Source organism: Phaenicophaeus curvirostris, unplaced genomic scaffold (genome assembly GCF_032191515.1).
Source record: "Phaenicophaeus curvirostris isolate KB17595 unplaced genomic scaffold, BPBGC_Pcur_1.0 scaffold_101, whole genome shotgun sequence".
NCBI classification, from domain to species: domain Eukaryota; kingdom Metazoa; phylum Chordata; class Aves; order Cuculiformes; family Cuculidae; genus Phaenicophaeus; species Phaenicophaeus curvirostris.
In genome coordinates this window covers 1-21417 of record NW_027206722.1, presented here as the reverse complement: position 1 = coordinate 21417, position 21417 = coordinate 1, and the positions used below count along the sequence as shown (strand labels likewise).

Below are 21417 nucleotides of genomic sequence, written 5' to 3'. Positions count from 1 at the left end.
GCCCCGCCCCCCGGCTCGAATCTCAACGCTGATTGGTGGCCGCGGGCCCCCCCCGCGCCCCCATTGGCCGCGGGGACCCGGGGCGGGAGCGAAATGGGGAGCAGGGCGAGTGTCCGGGGAGAGGCCGTTCCGGGTGCGGAGCCCACAGGTGCGGGGGGTGCGGGGAACGGGGCTGGGGGGGGCCGGGAGGGGGATTAGGGGTCCCAGGGAGGGTTTGGGGGGCTGGGAGGGGGGAGATTGGGGGCAATTAGGGTCATTTGGGGGGTTTTGTGGGGCTCTAGGGGGTATTGGGGGGGTCTAAGAGGCTATTGGGGGGTCGGGAGGGGGGTTTAGGGGTGGTAAGGAGGGAAATGGGGGGCTGGGAGGGGGAATTTAGGGGGGGTGGGGGTGAATTGGGGTCATTTGGGGGTTAATTGGGGTCAGTGGGGGGGGGAAATTGGGGGCCGAGAGGGGGATTCAGGGTCCAGTGGGGGAACTGGGGGGCTGGGGGAGGAATTGGGGGGCGTCTAAGGGGGAACTGGGGGGTTAGGAGGGGGATTTGGGGGGGGTCCCCCTGTTTCTGCCCTCCCAAGTCCTCGTCCTGCCCCGCTGTCACCCCACACGCCCCGTCCCCGCCCCCCAGCTCCGAGTCCTGCCCCGCAGGCGCCCCACACACCCCATTCCTTTCTTCCCCTGCCCAGCCCCGCCCCACACACACCCCAGTCCTGCCCCCCAACTTCCCAGTCCTGCCCCCAAGCTCCCAATCCTGCCCCCCTGACCCCTTTATCCTGCCCCCCAACTTCCCATTCCTGCCCCCCATGCCCCATTCCTGCCCCCTGACCCCTTTATCCAGCCCCAACTTCTCATTCCTGCCCCAGACCCCTTTATCCTGCCCCCAAGCTCCCAGTCCTGCCCTACTGACCCCTTTATCCTGCCCCCCAACTTCTCATTCCTGCCCCCATGCCCCATTCCTGCCCCCTGACCCCTTTATCCTGCCCCCCAACTTCTCATTCCTGCCCCCCACGCCCCATTCCTGCCCCACTGACCCCTTTATCCTGCCCCCCCCGCCCCATTCCTGCCCCCCCCGCCCCGTTCCCGCCCCCCAAGTTCGCTGGTGCCCCCCAGGCGGGATGGCGGGGCCGGAGCTGAGCCGCTCGGAGGTGTGCGGGATGCTGCGCCAGGAGCTGAGCCGCGACGGGGCCTTCCTGCAGGGTCACCCCCACCTCTTCATCATCTTCGGAGCCTCCGTGAGCTTTTGGGGGGCTGGGGGGGGCGGGATAGGGGGGCAATTTGTGGCTATGGGGCAGATTTGGGGTGCTATGGGGTAGTTGGGGGGCGTTATGGGGTTCTGTGGGGAGGCATTTGGGGGCTATGGGGCAGTTTTGGGGTGCTGTGGGGTTCTATGGGGTGCTATGGGGCGGTTTTGGGGTGCTATGGGGCAGTTTTGGGGTGCTATGGGGCGGTTTTGGGGTGCTGGGGGTCGATTTTGGGTGCTGTGGGGCAGTTTTGGGGTGCTATGGGGCTCTGCGGGGAGACATTTGGCTGCTATGGGGTGCTATGGGGCAGTTTTGGGGTGCTATGGGGGGCTATGGGGCAGTTTTGGGGTGCTATGATGCAGTTTTCAGGTGCTGTGGGGCAGTTTTGGGGTGCTATGGGGTGCTATAGGGTGGTTTTGGGGTGCTATGATGCAGTTTTCAGGTGCTATGGGGTAGTTTTGGAGTGCTATGAGGCTCTGTGGGGAGATGTTTGGCTGCTATGGGGCGCTGGGGGGCAGTTTTGGGGTACTGTGGGGTTCTATGGGGTGGTTTTGGGGTGCTATGATGCAGTTTTCAGGTGTTATGGGGTGCTGTGGGGCGGTTTTGGGGTGCTATAGGGCAGTTTTGGGGTGCTATGATACAGTTTTCAGGTGCTATGGGGCAGTTTTGGGGTGCTATGGGGCTCTGTGGGGAGACATTGGGCTGCTATGGGGGGCTGGGGGGCAGTTTTGGGGTGCTGGGGGCGATTTTGGGTGCTATGGGGCAGTTTTGGGGTGCTGGGGGCGATTTTGGGGTGCTATGGGGCGGTTTTGGGGTGCTATGGGGCAGTTTTGGGGTGCTGGGGGCGATTTTGGGGTGCTATGGGGCGGTTTTGGGGTGCTATGGGGCAGTTTTGGGGTGCTGGGGGCGATTTTGGGTGCTATGGGGCAGTTTTGGGGTGCTGGGGGGTTCTGTGGGGAGACATTGGGCTGCTATGGGGGGCTGTGGGGCGGTTTTGGGGCTCTATGGGGCAGTGGGGGGGGTCTATGGGGCACTATGGGTGGTCTATGGGGCACTGGGGGGGCTCTATGGGGTAGGGGGGCATCTATGGGGCAGTGTAGGGGATCTATAGGGCACTATGAGAGGCTCTATGGGGCACTGGGGGGGCTCTATGGGGCAGTGGGGGGGCATCTGTGGGGCAGTGGGGGGGGCTCTATGGGGGCAGTGGGGGGGGCTCTATGGGGGCAGTGGGGGGGGCTCTATGGGGCAGTGGGGGGGCATCTATGGGTCAATGGGGGGGCTCTGTGGGGCACTGGGGGGGCTCTATGGGGCTCTATGGGGCAGTGGGGGGTCCATGGGGCAGGTTGGGGGGCCCCGTGGGGCGGCGTTTGTGTCTATGGGGCAGCCGTGGGTCTCTCTGGCACCGCAGGGGTTAATCCCTCCCCTCCCCACCCCCCCTCATTACCCAACGAGGCTAATTACCCAACGCCAAGTGACTCAGCTAATGGGGTTAATGGGGAAGGAGCCCGGAGGGGGCGGGGCCAGGCGGGGGGGCGGGGCCAACGCCTCCATGTAACCCTGTGAGGGGGCGTGGCCAGCGTCTCTGTAGCCTTGTTAAGGGGCGGGGTCACGTGATGGGGCGGGGTCAGCACCTCTGTAGCCTTATATGGGCAGGGGGGTCACGTGAGGGGGCGTGGTCAACACCTTTGTGGCCTTATAAGGGGTGGGGTCACGTGAGGGGGCGTGGCCAGCGCCTCTATAGCCTTATATGGTGGGGGGTCACCTGAGGGGGCGTGGCCAAGGCCTCTATAGCCTTATATGGGGTGGGGGTCACCTGAGGGGGCGTGGCCAAGGCCTCTATAGCCTTATATGGGGTGGGGGTCACCTGAGGGGGCATGGCCAAGGCCTCTATAGCCTTATATGGGGTGGGGGTCACCTGAGGGGGCGTGGCCAAGGCCTCTATAGCCTTATATGGTGGGGGGTCACCTGAGGGGGCGTGGCCAAGGCCTCTATAGCCTTATATGGGGTGGGGGTCACCTGAGGGGGCGTGGCCAAGGCCTCTATTGCCTTATATGGGGTGGGGGTCACCTGAGGGGGCGTGGCCAAGGCCTCTATAGCCTTATATGGGGTGGGGGTCACCTGAGGGGGCGTGGCCAAGGCCTCTATAGCCTTATATGGGGTGGGGGTCACCTGAGGGGGCGTGGCCAAGGCCTCTATAGCCTTATATGGGGTGGGGGTCACCTGAGGGGGCGTGGCCAAGGCCTCTATAGCCTTATATGGGGTGGGGGTCACCTGAGGGGGCGGGGCTAGCGGAGGGGGCGGGGCCTGAGCTGCTGTGTTCCCGCAGGGGGATCTGGCCCGCAAGAAGATCTACCCCACGGTCTGGTAGGTGCAGCACGGGGGCCACCGACACCTTCACTGAGGTCCCCAGGGCCACCACCGAGGTCCTCGAGGCCACCAGGGCCACCGACACCTTCACTGAGGTCCCCAAGGTCACCAAGGCCACCAGGATCCCCAAGGTCCCCAGTGCCACCAAGGTCCCCAAGGCCACCAGCATCACTGAGGTGCCCAGGGCCACTGAGGTGCCCAGGGTCCCCAGGGCCATCAAGGTCCCCACAGCCACCAGCATCTCCCAGGGCCACCAAGGTCACCAGGATCATTAACGTCCCCAGGGCCACCAGTGCCACCGAGGTCCCCAATGTCACCAGGGCCATCAAGGTCCCCAAAGCCACCAGGATCCCCAAGGTCTCCAGGGCCACCAGTGCCACCGAGGTCCCCAATGTCACCAGGGCCATCAAGGTCCCCAAAGCCACCAGCATCACCGATGTCCCCAGGGTCACTAAGGCCACCAGCACCACCAAGGTCCCCAAGGCCACCAGCATCACTGAGGTCCCCAGGGTCACCAGGGCCATCAAGGTCCCCAAAGCCACCAGCATCTCCCAGGGCCACCAAGGCCACCAGGATCATTAATGTCCCCAGGGCCACCAGTGCCACCGAGGTCCCCAATGTCACCAGGGCCATCAAGGTCCCTAAAGCCACCAGGATCCCCGAGGTCCCCAGGGCCACCGAGATCCCCAAGGCCTCCAGCATCACCCAGGGCCACCAAGGCCACCAGGATCCCCAAGGCTCCCAGCATCACTGAGGTCCCCAGGGCCACCGAGGTCCCCGTGGCGGCCCCTGGGCCGGTCTCAGGTGGCGTCCCCGGTGATGTCCGTGTCCCCCGGGCTCAGGTGGCTCTTCCGGGACGGGCTCCTCCCCGACGTCACCCGCGTCGTCGGCTTCGCCCGCTCCGAGCTCTCGGTGGAGCTTCTGCGCCAGCGCACGCTGCCCTACCTCAAGGTGGGTCCCCGCGTCCCCTCCTGGGGACACCTCGAGGCCTTCGGGAGGTCCCCATCTTCTCCTCCTTATCCCTGGAGGTCCACGATGTCCTTAAGTGCTTCCATGTTCTCCAGATTTCCAGTGTTCTCCATGATCTCAATCTTCTCCCTTCCACGTTCTCCGTGATCTCAATGTTCTCCTTTCCACATTCTCCATGTTCTCCTCCTCCATCTTCTCCATCCCTTGATGTTTTCACCTCTTCTACCTTCTCAATCTTCTCCTTTCCGTGTTCTCCATGTTCTTGCTGATCTCCATCTCCATCTTCTCCATCTCTTGATGTTTTCACCTCCTCCATCTTCTCAATCTTCTCCTTTCCGCGTTCTCAATGTTCTCCCCGTCCTCGTTCTCCATCTTCTCCATCCCTTGATGTTTTCATGTCCTCCACCTTCTCACTCTTCTCCCTTCCACGTTCTCAATGTTCTCCCTGTTCTCTTTCTCTATGTTCTTGCTTTTCTCCTTCTCCATCTTCTCCATCTCTTGATGTTTTCATGTCCTCCACCTTCTCAATCTCCTCCTTTCCATGTTCTCCATGTTCTTGCTCTTCTCCATCTCCATCTTCTCCATCCCCTGATGTTTTTGCGTCCTCCACCATCTCCCTCTTCTCCCTTCCGCGTTCTCCGTGATCTCGACGTCCTCTCTCTCCGCGTTGTCCACCTTCTCCGCCGTTTTCACCTTCTCCGTCTCCCTTCTCTCCCTGGGCAGGCGTCCCCCGAGGACCAGGACCGCCTGGCCGCCTTCTTCTCCCTGCAGAGCTTCGTGCGCGGCCAGTACGGCGAGGAGGCCGCGTTCCGCGCCCTCGAGGGCCACCTGAGGGGCCTCCCCGGTGGCCACCAAGCCCATCGCCTCTTCTACCTGGCGCTGCCCCCGGGCCTCTACGAACCCGTCACCCGCCTCATCCGGCACCAGTGCATGGGGGGAGGGTAGGGGACACCACCGGGGGCGGGGGGGACGTCTAGGGGGACGGGGGGCCATCTAGGGGGACGTCAAGGAGGACACTGGGACGTCAAGGAGGACGTGGGGACGTCTAGGAGGCCATGGGGACATCGAGGAGGTCGTGGGGGCATCTAGGAGGACGTCTAGGAGGTCGTGGGGGCATCTAGGAGGAAGTCTAGGAGTACATGGGGACATCGAGGAGGTTGTGGGGACATCGAGGAGGACGTCTAGGAAGTCGTGGGGACATCAAGGAGGTCGTGGGGACATCTAGGAGGACGTCTAGGAGGTCGAGGAGGACATAGGAACATCGAGGAGCACGTCTAGGAGGTCGTGGGGACATCTAGGAGGGCATCGAGGAGGACGTAGGGACATTGAGGAGGTCATGGGGACATCTAGGAGGACATTGAGGAGGACGTGGGGACATCGAGGAGGACATCTAGGAGTACGTGGGGACATCGAGGAGGTCATGGGGACATCGAGGAGGACGTGGGGACATCTAGGAGGACGTCTAGGAGGTTGAGGAGGATGTAGGAACATCGAGGAGGACATCTAGGAGGTCATGGGGACATCTAGGAGGACATCGAGGGGGACGTGGGGACATCTTAAGAGGACGTCTGGGAGGTCGCGGGGACATCCAGAAGGACATCAAGGAGGACGTGGGGACATCTAGGAGGCCATCTAGGAGGTTGTGGGGACATCGAGGAGGATGTGGGGATGTCGAGGAAGACATAGGAACATCGAGGAGGATGTCTAGGAGGATGTGGGGACATCAGGGGACATCCAGGAGGAGGTGGGGACATCAAGGAAGCTTCAGGAGGGTATGGGGACATCATGGGGACTTCCAGTAGGTCCAGGAGGACGTGGGGACATCAGGGGGATGTCCAGTGTGTCCAGGAGGACGTGGGGACCTCGAGGAGGACGTGGGGACATCCTGGAGCTCACGGAGACCCCTCCAGGTCCTCCAGGAAGCGGCGCTGAGCGGGAACGTTGGGGTTGGGACCCTGGGGCCCCCGAGGAACCCGGCTGGGGACCCTGACGTCCCCCCTCCCCGCGGCTCTGGTGGCAGGTGGAACCGGATCATCGTGGAGAAGCCCTTCGGGAGGGACCTGGCCAGCTCGGACGCCCTCTCCAAGCACCTCGGGGAGCTCTTCCGCGAGGACCAGATCTACCGCATCGACCACTACCTGGGCAAGGAGATGGTCCAGAACCTCATGGTCCTCAGGTCGGAGCCACCGCGAGGCGACGGGAGACCCCTCAGAAGCTCTGGAGAAGCTCTGACCTCCATCCCGACCTCTTCTCCTCCTCCCACCAGGTTCGGGAATCGGATCTTCGGGCCCATCTGGAACCGCGACAACGTGGCCTGCGTGGTGGTGACCTTCAAGGAGCCCTTTGGAACCGAGGGGCGCGGCGGCTACTTCGATGATTTTGGGATCATCAGGTGAAGGACGGGGACGGGAACCCCCAAAAAAAGGTCCCCGAGGAGCTCCGGGAGGAGGTTTGCGACCCCACCGCTCGCCCCGATCCCGCAGGGACGTGATGCAGAACCACCTGCTGCAGATGCTCTGCCTGGTGGCCATGGAGAAACCGGCCTCCACCGACCCCGACGACGTCCGGGATGAGAAGGTCAGGGGGCTCCCGGGCCTCAGCCCCGCGTTCTCCTGGTTGCCCCCCAGCCCCACGTTCTCCTGGTTGCCCCCCAGCCCCACGTGGAGGGTGGAGACGCCACAAATGGGGTGAGGAACCCAAAAAATGGGGGTGGAGATTCCAAAAATGAGGAAAGGAGCCAAGAAATGAGGGTGGAGAAACCTAAAAAGAGGTGAGGAACCCAAAAAATGGGGGTGTAGATGCCAAAACTGAGGAAAGAAGCCAAAAAATGAGGGTGGAGACACCAAAAATGAGGTGAGGAATGCAAAAAATGGGGGTGTAGACACCAAAAATGGGGTGAGGAACCCAAAAAATGTGAGTGGAGATTCCAAAAATGAGGAAAGGAGCCAAGAAATGAGGGTAGAGACACCACAAATGGGGTGAGGAACCAAAAAAAGGGGTGAGGAATCAAGAAATTGAGGGTGGAGACCCCAAAGCTGGGGTGAGGAACCCAATAAATGGGGGTGGAGACCCCAAAACTGGGGTAAGGAACCCAAAACCTGAGGGTGGAGACACCAAAACTGGGGTGAGGACCCAAAAAATGAGGGTGGAGACACCGAAAATGGGGTGAGGAACCCAGAAAATGAGAGTGGAGATGCCAAAACTGAGGAAAGGAGCCAAATATGAGGGTGGAGACCTCACAACTGGGGTGCAGAACTCAAAAACTGAGGGTGGAGACACCAAAACTGGGGTGAGGAACCCAAAAAACGTGGGTGGAGACCCCAAAACTGGGGTGAGGAACCCAAAAACTGAGGGTGGAGACCCCAAAACTGGGGTGAGGAACCCAAAAAATGAGGGTGGAGACACCAAAAATGGGGTGAGGAACCCAAAAACTGAGGGTGGAGACACCAAAAATGGGGTGAGGAACCCAAAAACTGAGGGTGGAGACCCCAAAAGTGGGGTGAGGAACCCAAAAACTGAGGGTGGAGACCCCAAAACTGGGGTGAGGAACCCAAAAAATGAGGGTGGAGACACCAAAAATGGGGTGAGGAACCCAAAAACTGAGGGTGGAGACACCAAAAATGGGGTGAGGAACCCAAAACCTGAGGGTGGAGACACCAAAACTGGGGTGAGGAACCCAAAAAATGGGGCTGGAGACCCCAGAAGTGGGGTGAGGAACCCCAAACCCGAGGGTGCAGACCCCGCGTTGTCCATCCCCGCGTTGTGGTTCCCTCAGGTGAAGGTTCTCAAGTGCATCCGCCCCGTGGAGCCGCAGGACGTGGTGCTGGGTCAGTACGTGGGGGACCCCGGGGGCCCCCCCGAGGCCCAGAGGGGCTACCTGGACGACCCCACGGTGCCCCCCGGCTCCACCACGGCCACCTTCGCCGCCGCCGTCCTCCACGTCGACAACGAGAGGTGGGACGGTGAGTGGGGGGACGGGGGGGGACGGGGGGATCAGGGGGAGGGAGGTGGTGGAGCCGATGAAGGTGATGGAGGCGATGAAGATGATGGTGGAGATGATGATAACGGAGGTGATGGAGATGCTGAAGATGATGATAAAAGTGATAATGGAGGTGATGAAGACAATGAAGGTGATGAAATTGATGGAGATGATGAAGGTGAGGAAGGTGATGAAGGAGGTGATGGAGAAGTAGGTGATGATGAAGGTGATGAGATGATTGAAGGTGATGGAGATGATGATGAAGGTTATAAAGATGATTAAGTTGATGAAGGTGATGGAAACGAGGTGATGAAGACAATGAAGGTGATGAAGGGGGTGATGAAGATGATGAAGGAGGTGATGGAGATGAAGGTGATGATGAAGGTGATGAGATGATTGAAGGTGATGGAGATGATGAAGGTGATGGAGGCAACGAAGGTTATAAAGATGATTAAGTTGATGAAGGTGATGGAGATGAGGATGATGAAGGTGATGAAGATGATGATGGAAGTGATAAGGGTTATGAAGGTGATGAGGGTTATGAAGGTGGTGGAGATGGTGATGAAGGTGATGATGGAGACAATGATGAAGGTGATGGAAATGGTGATGAAGGTGATGGTGAAGATGAAGGTGATGAAGGTGACAAGATCCATGCAGGTGGTGAAGATGATGCAGGTGATGAAGATGAAGATGATGATGAAGATGATGAGGTTTATGAAGGTGATAGAGACGACAAAGGTGAAGATGATGAAGGTGAGATGATGATGATGATGAAGATGAAGACAAGGTGATGAAGATGATGGAGACGATGGAGGTGATGAGGGTTATGAAGGTGATGGAGACGATGATGAAGGTGATAAAAGTGATGGAGATGATGAAGGTGATGTTGAAGGTAATGAAGATGAAGGTGATGAAGATGGTGATGAAGGTGATGAAGATGGTGATGAAGGTGACAAAGGATGATGATGGAGCTGATGAAGGTGATGAAGATGATGACAATGAAGATGATGGACGTGATGAAAATGATGATGGAGGTGATGAAGATGATGGTTATGAAGATGATGGAGATGACGATGAAGGTGGTGGAGGCAATGAAGGTTATAAAGGTGATTGATGAAGGTGAAGGTGATGAAGATGATAAGATGATGATGATGAAGGTGGTGGAGATGAAGGTGATGATGATGAAGGTGAAGATGATGGAGATAATGAAGATAACGGAGATGATAAAGACAAGATGATGCAGATAATGGAGGTGATGAAAGTGACAAAGATGATGAAGGTGATAAAGATGATGAAGATAATAAAGATGGGGATGAAGACAATGGAGATGATGACGATGGAGAGGATGAAGACAATGAAGATGATGAAGGTGATAAAGATGATACACCAATAGTGACCCCAACGGTGATGAGAACCGCGATAACGCCGATGCCGATGCCAACGACGGCGACTTTGATGACATCGGCGATGACGATGACGACGTTGACGACCACGACGATGACACCGGTGGCGGCTTTGACGACGCCGATGGTGGCGAAGGTCGTTTTGATGCCGTTAACGATGATGACGATGATGATTTTGATGGTGTTGAGGAGAACGAGGCCCGTGTCGATGCTGAGGGGGGTGGGTTTGATGAGGATGACGATGCTGAGGGGGGGTTTGGTGGTGAGGATGGTGCTAACGCTGGTGTCCCCAGGGGTCCCCTTCGTGCTGCGCTGCGGGAAGGCCCTTAACGAGCGCAAGGCCGAGGTTCGGCTCCAGTTCCGGGAGGTCCCCGGTGACATTTTCGGGCGTCAGTGCAAACGAAACGAGCTGGTGGTTCGAGTCCAGCCCGACGAGGCCGTCTACACCAAACTGATGACCAAGAAACCCGGCATGTTCTTCAACCCCGAGGAGTCCGAGCTCGACCTCACCTACGGCAACCGCTACAAGGTAGGGGGGGGGACCCCAAAAATGGGGGTGGGGACACCGAAAGGGGGCTGAGGAACCCAAAAAATGAGGGTGGAGACACCACAAATGAGGAAAGGAGCCAAAAAATGAGGGTGGAGATGCCAAAAATGGGGTGAGGAACCAAAAAAATGGGGCTGGAGACGCCAAAATGAGAGTAGAGATGCCAAAAATGGGGTGAGGGACCCAAAAAATGAGGGTGGAGACCACAAAGCTGAGAAAAGGAGCCAAAGAATGAGGGTGGAGAAACCAAAAACGGGGTGAGGAACCCAGAAAATGAGGGTGGAGACACCAAAAATGAGACTGGAGACACCAAAAATGAGGAAAGGAACTAAAAAAATGGGGGTGGAGACACCAAAAATGGGGTGAGGAACCCAGAAAATGAGGGTGGAGACACCAAAACGAGAGTAGAGATGCCAAAAATGGGGTGAGGAACCCAAAAAATGAGGGTGGAGATGCCAAAACTGAGGAAAGGACCCAAAAATGAGGGTGGAGACACCAAAAAGGGGGTGAGGATCCCAAAAATGAGAGTGGAGATGGCAAAAATGGGGCGAGGAACCCAAAAAATAAGGGTGGAGACACCACAAATGAAGAAAGGAACCAAAAAATGAGGGTGGAGATGCCAAAAATGGGGTGAGGAACCCAAAAAATGAGGGTGGAGACCCCAAAAATGAGGGAAGGACCCAAAAAATGAGGGTGGAGACACCAAAAATGAAAGATAGCAGCCCCCCCAAGCCCCAAACCCCCATGTACAGGGGGGTCCCCAAAACCCTTGGACCCCCCCAAACCTCTAGGAACCCCCCAAAACCTCGTGCCCCCCCTTTTTTCCAGGACGTGAAGCTCCCGGACGCCTACGAGCGCCTCATCCTGGACGTTTTCTGTGGGAACCAGATGCACTTTGTGCGCAGGTTGGGGCCCGTTTGGGGGTTCAAGAAGAGGATTTGGGGGTTCAAGAAAGATTTTTGGGGTTCGAGGGCGGTTTGGGGGTTCGAGGTTTTGGGGGGTTGCGGGATTCGGGGGGTTTTGGGGTTCAATGAGGGGATTTGGGGCTTCAGGAGGGGGTTGGGGAGGGGATTTTGGGGTTCAAAGGGTGAATTTGAGGGTTCAGAGGGGATTTGGGGGTTCAAGAGGGAGATTTGGGGGTTCAGAGAGGAGATTTGGGGGTTCAAGAGGGAAATTTGGGGGTTCAAGAGGGAGATTTGGGGGTTCAGAGAGGAGATTTTGGGGTTCAAGAGGGAGATTTGGGGGTTCAGAGAGGAGATTTTGGGGTTCACAGAGGGGATTTTGGGTTCGGGGGGGTTTGGGGTTGAGGGAGGGGATTTTGGGGTTCAAGTGGGAGATTTTGGGGTTCAAAGGGGGATTTGGGGGTTCAAAGGAGATTTTGGGGGGTTCAGAAGGGGGATTTGGGGGTTTAAGGAGGCGATTCTGGGGTCCAAAGGGGGATTTTGGGGTGCAATGAGGAGGTTTTGGGGCTCAAGAGGGAGATTTGGGGGTTCAGAGAGGGGATTTTGGGGTTCAGGGAAGATATTTGGGTTCAAAGGGGGATTTTGGGGGGTTCAAGGAGGGGATTTTGGGTTCAAGGGGGATTTGGGGGTTGAAGAGAGAGATTTGGGGGGGTTCAGAGAGGGGATTTGGGGGATTGAGGGGAGTTTTGGGGTGCAAAGGGGGATTTTGGGGTTCAGGGAGGGGATTTTGGGGTTCAAGGGGGAGATTTGGGGGGTTCTGAGAGGAGATTTTGGGGTTCAAAGGGGGGTTTGGGGGTTTGAGGAGGAGGTTTAGGGGCTGAAGGGGGGATTTTGGGGTTCAGTGGGGAATTTGGGGGTTCAGGGAGGGGATTTTTGGGATTCAAGGGAGGATTTGGGGGGTTCAAAGGAATTTTGGGTTGAAGGGGGATTTGGGGGCTTCAGGGAGGGGATTTGGGGGTTCAACAAGCAGATTATGGGGTTCAAGGGAGGGGTTTGGGGTTCAGGGAGGGGATTTTGGGGTTCAAGGGGGATTTGAGGGTTAGATGAGGGGATTTTTGTATTCGAGAGGGAGATTTTGGGGTTCAACGAGGGGGATTTGGGGGTTCAGGGAGGGGTTTGGGGCTTGAAAAGGGAGATTTGGGGGGTTCAGGGAGGGGATTTGGGGGTTCGAGGGGGAGATTTTGGGGTTCGAGGGGGGGATTTGGGGGTTCGAGGGGGTTTTGGGGGGTTCGGGGGAGGATTTGGGGTCAAGGGTCGGTTTTCGGGGTCCCCAGCGACGAGCTGCGCGAGGCCTGGAGAATCTTCACCCCCCTCCTGCATCGCATCGAGGAGCAACAGGAGCGGCCGATCCCCTATCAGCACGGCAGGTGGGGGGGGGCTCCTGGGGGGCAGGGGGGGGGCCGGGGGGTGGTTTGGGGGGGGCTGGGGGGTGATTGGGGGGGCTATGAGGTGATTGGGGGGGGCTATGGGGTGATTGGGGGGGCTATGGGGTGGTTTGGGGGGGCTGTGGGGCAGGAATGGGGGGCTATGGGGTGGTTTGGGGGGGCTATGGGGCAGAAAGGGGGGGCTATGGGGGGATTTGGGGGGGCTATGGGGTGATTGGGGGGGCTATGGGGCAGAAAGGGGGGGCTATGGGGTGATTGGGGGGGCTATGGGGCAGAAAGGGGGGGCTATGGGGTGATTTGGGGGGGCTATGGGGTGATTGGGGGGGCTATGGGGTGGTTTGGGGGGGCTATGGGGCAGGAAGGGGGGGGCTATGGGGTGATTGGGGGGGCTATGGGGTGGTTTGGGGGGGCTACGGGGTAGACGTGGGGCTGAGGATCACTTGTGCTATGGGGCAGGGGGGATTATGTGGGTTGCGCTATGGGGCAGGGGCTGAGATGTGGGTCGCGCTATGGGGCAGGGGGGGCGCTGTGGGTCGCGCTATGGGGCAGGGGGGGCGCTGTGGGTCGCGCTATGGGGCAGGGGAGGCGCTGTGGGTCGCGCTATGGGGCAGGGGGGGCGCTATGGGGCAGGCGCTGACCCTGCCCCCCGGCAGTCGGGGTCCCCCCGAGGCGGACGAGCTGCTGAAACGCGCCGGGTTCCTCTACGAGGGCACCTACCGCTGGGTCAACCCCCACGCGCCCTGACCCACGGCGACCCACGGCGCCGCCCCACAGAGCCTCTGCACTCCGCTCTGCCCCATAGATCTGCCCCACGGATCCTCTGCACTCCGCTCTGCCCCATAGATCTGCCCCACAGAGCCTCTGCACTCCGCTCTGCCCCATAGATCTGCCCCACAGAGCCTCTGCACTCCGCTCTGCCCCATAGATCTGCCCCACAGATCCTCTGCACTCCGCTCTGCCCCATAGATCTGCCCCACAGAGCCTCTGCACTCCGCTCTGCCCCATAGATCTGCCCCACGGACCCTCTGCACTCCGCTCTGCCCCATAGATCTGCCCCACAGAGCCTCTGCACTCCGCTCTGCCCCATAGATCTGCCCCACAGAGCCTCTGCACTCCGCTCTGCCCCATAGATCTGCCCCACAGATCCTCTGCACTCCGCTCTGCCCCATAGATCTGCCCCACAGAGCCTCTGCACTCCGCTCTGCCCCATAGATCTGCCCCACGGACCCTCTGCACTCCGCTCTGCCCCATAGATCTGCCCCACAGAGCCTCTACACTCCATTTGCCCCCCCAGAAATCCCTTCTGCCCCCCAAAATGGGACCCAAAACCCCCACAAAATCCCTTCTGCCCCCCAAAAATGGGACCCAAACCCCCCAAAATTCCCTTCTGCCCCCCAAAATGGGACTTAAAACCCCCTCAAAATCCTTTCTGCCCCCCAAAATGGGACCCAAAACCCCCCACAATCCCTTCTGCCCCCCAAAATGGGACCCTAAATCCCTTCTGCCCCCCAAAATGGGACCCAAAACCCCCAAAAATCCCTTCTGCCCCCCAAAAAGGGGACCCAAACCCCCCAAAATTCCCTTCAGCCCCCCAAAATGGGACCCAAAACCCCCACAAAATCCCTTCTGCCCCCCAAAAATGGGACCCAAACCCCCCAAAATTCCCTTCAGCCCCCCAAAATGGGACCCAAAATCCCTTCTGCCCCCCAAAATGGGACTTAAAACCCCCTCAAAATCCTTTCTGCCCCCCAAAATGGGACCCAAAACCCCCAAAAATCCCTTCTGCCCCCCAAAAATGGGACCCAAACCCCCCAAAAATCCCTTCAGCCCCCCAAAATGGGACCCAAAACCCCACAAAATCCCTTCTGCCCCCCAAAAATGGGACCCAAACCCCCCAAAATTCCCTTCAGCCCCCCAAAATGGGACCCAAAATCCCTTCTGCCCCCCAAAATGGGACTTAAAACCCCCTCAAAATCCTTTCTGCCCCCCAAAATGGGACCCAAAACCCCCCACAATCCCTTCTGCCCCCCAAAATGGGACCCAAAACCCCCACAAAATCCCTTCTGCCCCCCAAAAATGGGACCCAAACCCCCCAAAATTCCCTTCAGCCCCCCAAAATGGGACCCAAAATCCCTTCTGCCCCCCAAAATGAGACCCCAAACCCCCCAAAATCTCTTCTGCCCCAAAAAATTCGACCCCAAACCCCACATCCCCTCAAGCAGGGCCCCCAAATCACCCCATATCCTTCCTGCCCCCCCAAAAATGGGTCCCCAGCCCCTCCTTGCCCCCCAAAATAGGACCAAGCCCCCCATAAAATGGGTTCCAGCCCCCCCATCCCCCCCAAACTGGGAGCGCGGGCACCATCCCCGTCTCGCCCCTTTATTTTTGGGGCTCCCGGCTCTCGGGGTGCCCTCAGGCGGGTTGTGGGGTGCGGCGGGGGACGCAGCCCCCCATCTCCAGCGCCTCCGGCCACCCCTCGTACTTGTTGGAGCTGCGGCTGTTCCGCACGTGCTGGGGGGGGAAAAAAAAGAGGATTTTGAGGGGTCCCCCGTCTTTATTTTTGGGGTCCCCTCCTCTTTTGGGGGGTTTGGGCTCCATTTTTGGGCTCTTCCCGCCATTTTGGGGACCCATTGGTGGCATCTCCCCACTAATTTTAGGGGTTCCCCCTCATTTTTGGGGTCCCCCCCTTAGAGGTGCCATTTCTGGGCTCCTCCCCCCCTAATTTTTAGGGTCCCCTCCTCATTTGAGGGGTTTGGTCTCCATTTTTGGGCTCTTCCCACCATTTTTTAGGCTTTTCCCGCCATTTTGGGGACCCATTGGTGGCATCTCCCCACTAATTTTGGGGTTCCCTCCCTCAATTTGGGGTCCCCCCCATAAAATATGCCAATCCTGAGCTACACCCCCCTCATTTTTAGGGTTCTCTCCTCATTTGAGGGATTTTGTCCCCATTTTTGGGCTCTTCCTGCCATTTTGGGGACCCATTGGTGGCATCTCCCCACTAATTTTAGGGGTTCCCCCTCATTTTTGGGGTCCCCCCCTTACAGGTGCCATTTCTGGGGTGCTCCCCCCTCATTTTTAGGGCTCCCTCCTCATTTGAGGGGCTTTGTCCCCATTTTTGGGCTCTTCCCACCACTTCTGGCTCCCGTTGTTGGGATCTTCACCCTCATTTTTGGGGTCCCCCCATTTTTCCCATTCCTAGCCCCATTTTGGGGGTCTGAATCCCCATTTTCCGGTGCAAATCCCCCTTTTTGGGGTCCCCATGCCCGTTTTTAGGTGCCTCCCCTCCATTTTTGGGGTCCCCGTCCCCATTTTTGCCACCTCGACCTCCATTTTTGGCGTCTCCAGCCCCATTTTTCAGGTCAAAATCCCCATTTTGGGGGCTCCCAAGCCCATTTTTGGGTCCGAATCCCTCTATTTGGGGTCCAAATCCCCATTTTTGGGGTCCCCACTCCCATTTTTTGGGTCCCAATCCCCATTTTTGCCACCTTCAGCCCCAATTTTGGGTCCCCACCCACCTTTTTTGGGTCCAAATCCCCATTTTCAGACTCCATCTTCTATCTCCCCCCATTTTTGGGGTCCACACCCCCATTTTTCATTCCCAACCCCCTTTTTTGGGTGCCCCCCTCCCATTTTTAGGGTCCAAATCCCCGTTTTTGGGGTCCCCACCCCCATTTTTAGCATCCCCAGCTCCATTTTTCAGGTCAAAATCCCCATTTTGGGGGCTCCCAAGCCCGTTTTTGGGTCCGAACCCCCATTTTATCCATCTCTAGCCCCATTTTTGGGGTCCCCACCCCCATTTTTTGGGTCCCAATCCTCATTTTTGCCACCTTCAGCCCCAATTTTGGGTCCCCACCCACCTTTTTTGGGTCCAAATCCCCATTTTTTCCATCTCCAGCCCCATTTTTGGGGTCTGCACCCCCTTTTTTAAGTCCCAACCCCCTTTTTTGGGTGCTCCCCTCCCATTTTTAGGGTCCAAATCCCCATTTTTGGGGTCCCCACCCCCATTTTTAGCATCTCCATCTCCATTTTTCGCGTCTCCATCTCCATTTTTCAGGTCAAAATCCCCATTTTGGGGGCCCCCAAGCCCATTTTTGGGTCTGAATCCCCGTATTTGGGGTCCAAATCCCCATTTTTGGGGTCCCCACCCCCATTTTTTGGGTCCCAATCCCTGTTTTTGGGGTCCCCATCCCCATTTTTAGCATCCCCAGCTCCATTTTAGCAACTCCAGCTCCGTTTTTCAGGTCAAAATCCCCATTTTGGGGGCTCCCAAGCCCATTTTTCAGGTCAAAATCCCCATTTTGGGGTGTCCCCCCCCTCAAATTTCGGGGTTCCCCTCTACCTGCTCGAAGGGGCTCCTGTCCTGCACCCCCTTGGCCCCCACGAACACCCAACTGTCCCGGAACCCCAGCTCCTTGGCCGCCGCGCTCCCCAGCTCCCCAAAAAGCCGCCTCGTCTCCTCCGTTAACCTTTAAGGGGAAAGTTAGGGGGGTTCAGGGGGGGGCTGAACCCCCAAACCCCCCCCCAGACACCCCAAAATTTAGGGTCCCCCCCCTTTTTACTTCGTGGCGGGGTCATCGTACGAAGCCACCAGCACCAAGGTTCCCTCGTGGAGCGGGCGCAGGAATTTGAGAAGCTCCTCGTTGTCTGGAAAGAGGGGGGTGAAATAAAATGGGGGGGGGTTCAAAAGAAGGGGACCCCCCCCCCAAAATGATTGAGGGGTTCGCGAGGAAATTGGGGTGCAGGGGGGGGGAAAGGGGGGGGGTAAATGGGTGCCCCCCCCCCCTCCATGCGTCACAAATCAACATGGCTGAGAATCTTTGGGGGGCAATAAAATGGGGGGCAAATAAATAGGGCGGTAGACAAAAGGGGGGGGCAATAAAGGGGGGGTAAAAAGAGGGGACCCCCCTCAAATGATTGAGGGGTTCACGAGGAAATTGGGGTGCAGGGGAGGGAAAAGGGGGGGGATAAAGGGGTGCCCCCCCCCCCCGTACACACTCACCTCCAGCCCACATGTCAAAGGCCTGAGCGGCAATGAGGGCCCCACTGACCCCTGGGGGGGCAATAAGAGGGGGTAAAAAGGGGGGTGGGGGGCAAATTGGGGGGTGGGGGGGCAATTCTGGGGTTCAGGGGGGCAAATGGGGGGTAAAAGGGGGGGTTGGGGGCAAATTGAGTGGGTAGGGGGGACAATTCTGGGGTTCAGGGGCAAATAGGGGGGGCAAAAAAGAGGGGGGTAAAAAGGAAGGGGAGGTCCAAAAACTACCCCGGGGAGGGCAAAACGTCCACCCCCACCCCCATTATTTGCCCCAACCCCCCCTTTTACCCCCCTGAACCCCAGAAGTGCCCCCCCACTCCCCAATTTGCCCCCCCAACCCCCCCTTTTACCCCCCAACCCCCAGAATTGCCCCCAACCCCCCCTTTTCTCCCTCCATTTGCCCCCCTGGACCCCAGAATTGCCCCCCCACCCCCTAATTTGCCCCCAACCCCCACTTTTACCCCCAAACCCCCAGAATTGCCCCTCAATTTGCCCCAACCCCCCCTTTTTACCCCTCCATTTGCCCCCCCAGACCCCAGAATTGCCCCACCCACTCAATTTGCCCCCAACCCCCCCTTTTACCCCCCAACCCCCCCTTTTTACCCCTCCATTTGCCCCCCTGGACCCCAGAATTGCCCCCCCACCCCCGAATTTGCCCCCCACCCCCCTTTTCTGCCCCCCCAGCACCGTTAACCAGGGCGATGTTGAGCCCCCGCCCCACGTTGTTCTTCCCCGAGCTCATTAACCTGTAATTAATTAAGTAAACATTAATTAATGCTGGGCAGGGTGTCGGGGGGGGGGGCAATTATGGGGGGGGGGGTAATTATGGAGGGGGGGGTAATTATGGAGGGGGGGGGGTAATTAGAGAGGGGTATTAAGGGGTTAAAGGGGTCTAGAAGGTAATTAAGAGCATAGGGTGGTGATTAATGAGGGTCATTAGTGGCAAAGTGTTAATTAATGATTGTAATTAACCCACAAGAAGTAATTACGAGGTTTTAAAGCTTAGTTGAGGTTGATACAGAGTAATTATGGTAATTAGGAGGAATTATTGATGGGTAATCAAGGATAACTAAAGGTATTTAAGACTAATTAGGATTAATTAGTGGGTTTTAAGAGTAATAAAAATTAATCAGGGAGTAATTATGCTTAATTAGTGGTAATAAAGCAATAATCAGGAAGCAATCAGGAAATAATTAGTCTAAGGAAGAGTAATTATGATAACAATGATATAATGTGTGGTAATTAGGGTAATCGTGGTAACGAGGGATTAATGAGGGGTAATTAATGGCGATGTAAAGATAATTAGTAAAAAATTAGTACTAATGGAGATTAATATGGTGCAATTAGGAGTAATTAATAGTGACTACGAAAGTAAGGAGGAGATAATGAGGGGCAGGGACAATAATAATAAGACTTAATTAGCGGTAACAAGAGATAATTAAAGAAAGCAAGGGCAATAAGAGGATAATTAGAGATAACGAAGGCTAATTTGTAATAATGAGGTGGAAGTCTGGACAATGGGAACTGATTAGGATGACTGGCAGTTACTAGTGAGTAATTAGCAGTAATTAGAAAATACTAATGCTAACACAGGAGTAATTAGCAGTAATTAGAGAATAGCAATAATTGGGGATAGTTATGAATAATTAGGGTTAAATGTCTTTAATTGCCACTCGCTGTTGCTCTTCAGCAAGTTCTAATTAGGATTAAGCAATGTTAATTATCAGCAATAAGTATCAATTAGTAGTAATGAATGTTAATTAGCACTAATTAGGACTAACTTCTGCTCTTCCAGGTAACGGACTGAGAATGAGGGATAACAAGGGGGCAGTGAGGTGTAATTAGAGCTGATGAGATGCTAGGAGTGGTCATTAGGGCTAACGAGAGTTAATTACAGCTAATTAGCACTCAATCACGCCCCTCCAAGCAAACAGGGGGGTCTGATAATTATATAATCTGGTAATGATTAGAAATTACACTTAACAAGTAGGTAGGGGGGTGTAATTAACTGTGACGAGATACTATAATTAGGGCTAATTAGCTTTACTTAGCGTAATTAGCATTAATTAGAACTAATTAGTACTGACTCACTGTTCTCCAAGCGGGTGCAGGCTCTGCTAACGGGAGCGATTGCGCTTAACGAGCGGGTAGGGAGGTGTAAGTAGGGGCGCCGAGACGCTAGGAGGGTTAGTCGGGCTAATTAGCGTTAATTAGGGTTAATTGCACTGACTCGCGCCCCTCCAGGCAGATGCGGGGCCCGATGACGTTGGCGGCGCCGCTCAGGAGGCGGAAGGCGAAGTGCCCGGGGGGGGCAGGAACGGGGGAGCCCGCAGGGGTGCCGGGGGGGGCGCGGGGGGGCTGCAACGGAGAGGGGGGGTCAGGGGGGGTCCCCCCAATCCCCCGAACCCCCAAACCCGCCCTGCACCCCAAAAACCCCCCTGTACACCCCCAAAAATCACTGCCCCCCCCCCCCCACTCCGACCCCTCATGACCCCCAACACAGGCCTCAAGGGGAGTAAGTGGGGGGTGAAATGAAGAGGGGGGGTCAAAAATGAAGAGGGGGGGTCAGGGGGCTCCCCCAATCCCCCCGAACCCCCAAACCCGACCTGCACCCCCAAAAACCCCCCTGTACACCCCAAAAATCACTGCCCCCCCCCCACTCCGACCCCTCATGGCCCCCAACACAGACCACAGGAGTATGGGGGGGTTAATGAAGAGGGGGGGTCGAAAGGGAAAAGGGGGGGATCCCACTATCTCTCCGTACCCCAACCCCCCCTCTGCACCCCCAAAAACCCCCTGTACACCCCAAAAATCACTGCCCCCCACCCCGACCCCTCATGGCCCCAACACAGCCCACAAGGAGGGGTGAGGGGGGGATGAAACGAAGAGGGGGGGTCAAAAACGATAAGGGGGGGTCAAAAATGAAGAGGGGGGGGTCAGGGGGCTCCCCCCAATCCCCCCGAACCCCAAAACCCGATCTGCACCCCCAAAAACCCCCCTGTACACCCCTAAAAATCACTGCCCCCCCCCTTACCGGTGCCGCTGCTCTCAGGACCTGGGGGGGGGAAGGAGGGGGGGGGGGGCAGTGTTAGAGACCCCCCCCCCAGCTCAGGGCCCCCCAAAAATGAGGGGGGGCGGGGGGGGGAGGACGATTTGGGGGTTCAAGGTGGGTTTGTGGGGGTCGAGGGGATACAGGGAGGGGGTTGGGGGGGCCAAGGGGGGTGGGGGGGGTCAAAAGGGGAGTTTTGGGGGGTCAAAGGGGGGGGGGGCAGGAAGATTTGGGGGTCAAGGGGGGTTTAGGGGGATCGGGGGGGAGTTTTGGGGTGCGGGGGGGATATTTGGGGGTCAAAAGAGGGTTGGGGGGGTCAAAAGGGGGATTTGGGGGGGGTTGGGGGGCGGGGGGGGGTTTGGGGGGGGCCAAGGGGGGAGTTGGAGGGATCGATGAGTTTTGGGGTTCAGGGGGGGCCAAGGGGGGGGAATGAAGGAGGGATCTGGGGGGCTGGGGGGGGTCAAGGGTGGTTTTTGGGGGGGTCAAGGG

The 21417-nt window shown here is 57.5% G+C and overlaps 2 protein-coding genes across 3 annotated transcripts; one reads left to right on the top strand and one right to left on the bottom strand.

Moving 5' to 3' along the window:
* Positions 1-62: 62 nt before the first annotated feature.
* On the top strand, positions 63-15265 carry G6PD (glucose-6-phosphate dehydrogenase). Of its 2 annotated transcripts, none has more exons than XM_069882286.1 (13): positions 63-148; positions 1105-1226; positions 3562-3599; positions 4445-4553; positions 5295-5512; positions 6592-6747; positions 6838-6963; positions 7055-7148; positions 8347-8533; positions 10247-10482; positions 11329-11405; positions 12737-12829; positions 13501-15265. In XM_069882286.1, the coding sequence occupies exons 1-13, from the start codon at positions 94-96 to the stop codon at positions 13589-13591; spliced, it is 1602 nt and encodes a 533-aa protein (XP_069738387.1). In that variant the 5' UTR covers positions 63-93; the 3' UTR covers positions 13592-15265. The 2 variants fall into 2 exon arrangements, with proteins under 2 accessions (XP_069738387.1, XP_069738386.1); XM_069882285.1 differs by having other exon boundaries at positions 1087-1226.
* On the bottom strand, positions 15213-20943 carry FAM3A (FAM3 metabolism regulating signaling molecule A; the record flags this gene model as incomplete). Its single annotated transcript, XM_069882289.1, has 7 exons — positions 15213-15358; positions 17187-17313; positions 17407-17491; positions 17847-17897; positions 18567-18625; positions 20110-20237; positions 20914-20943. Coding segments are annotated over 7 exons (579 nt in total), but the record flags the coding sequence as incomplete, so codon positions are not given.
* Between the last annotated feature and the right edge of the window lie 474 nt (positions 20944-21417).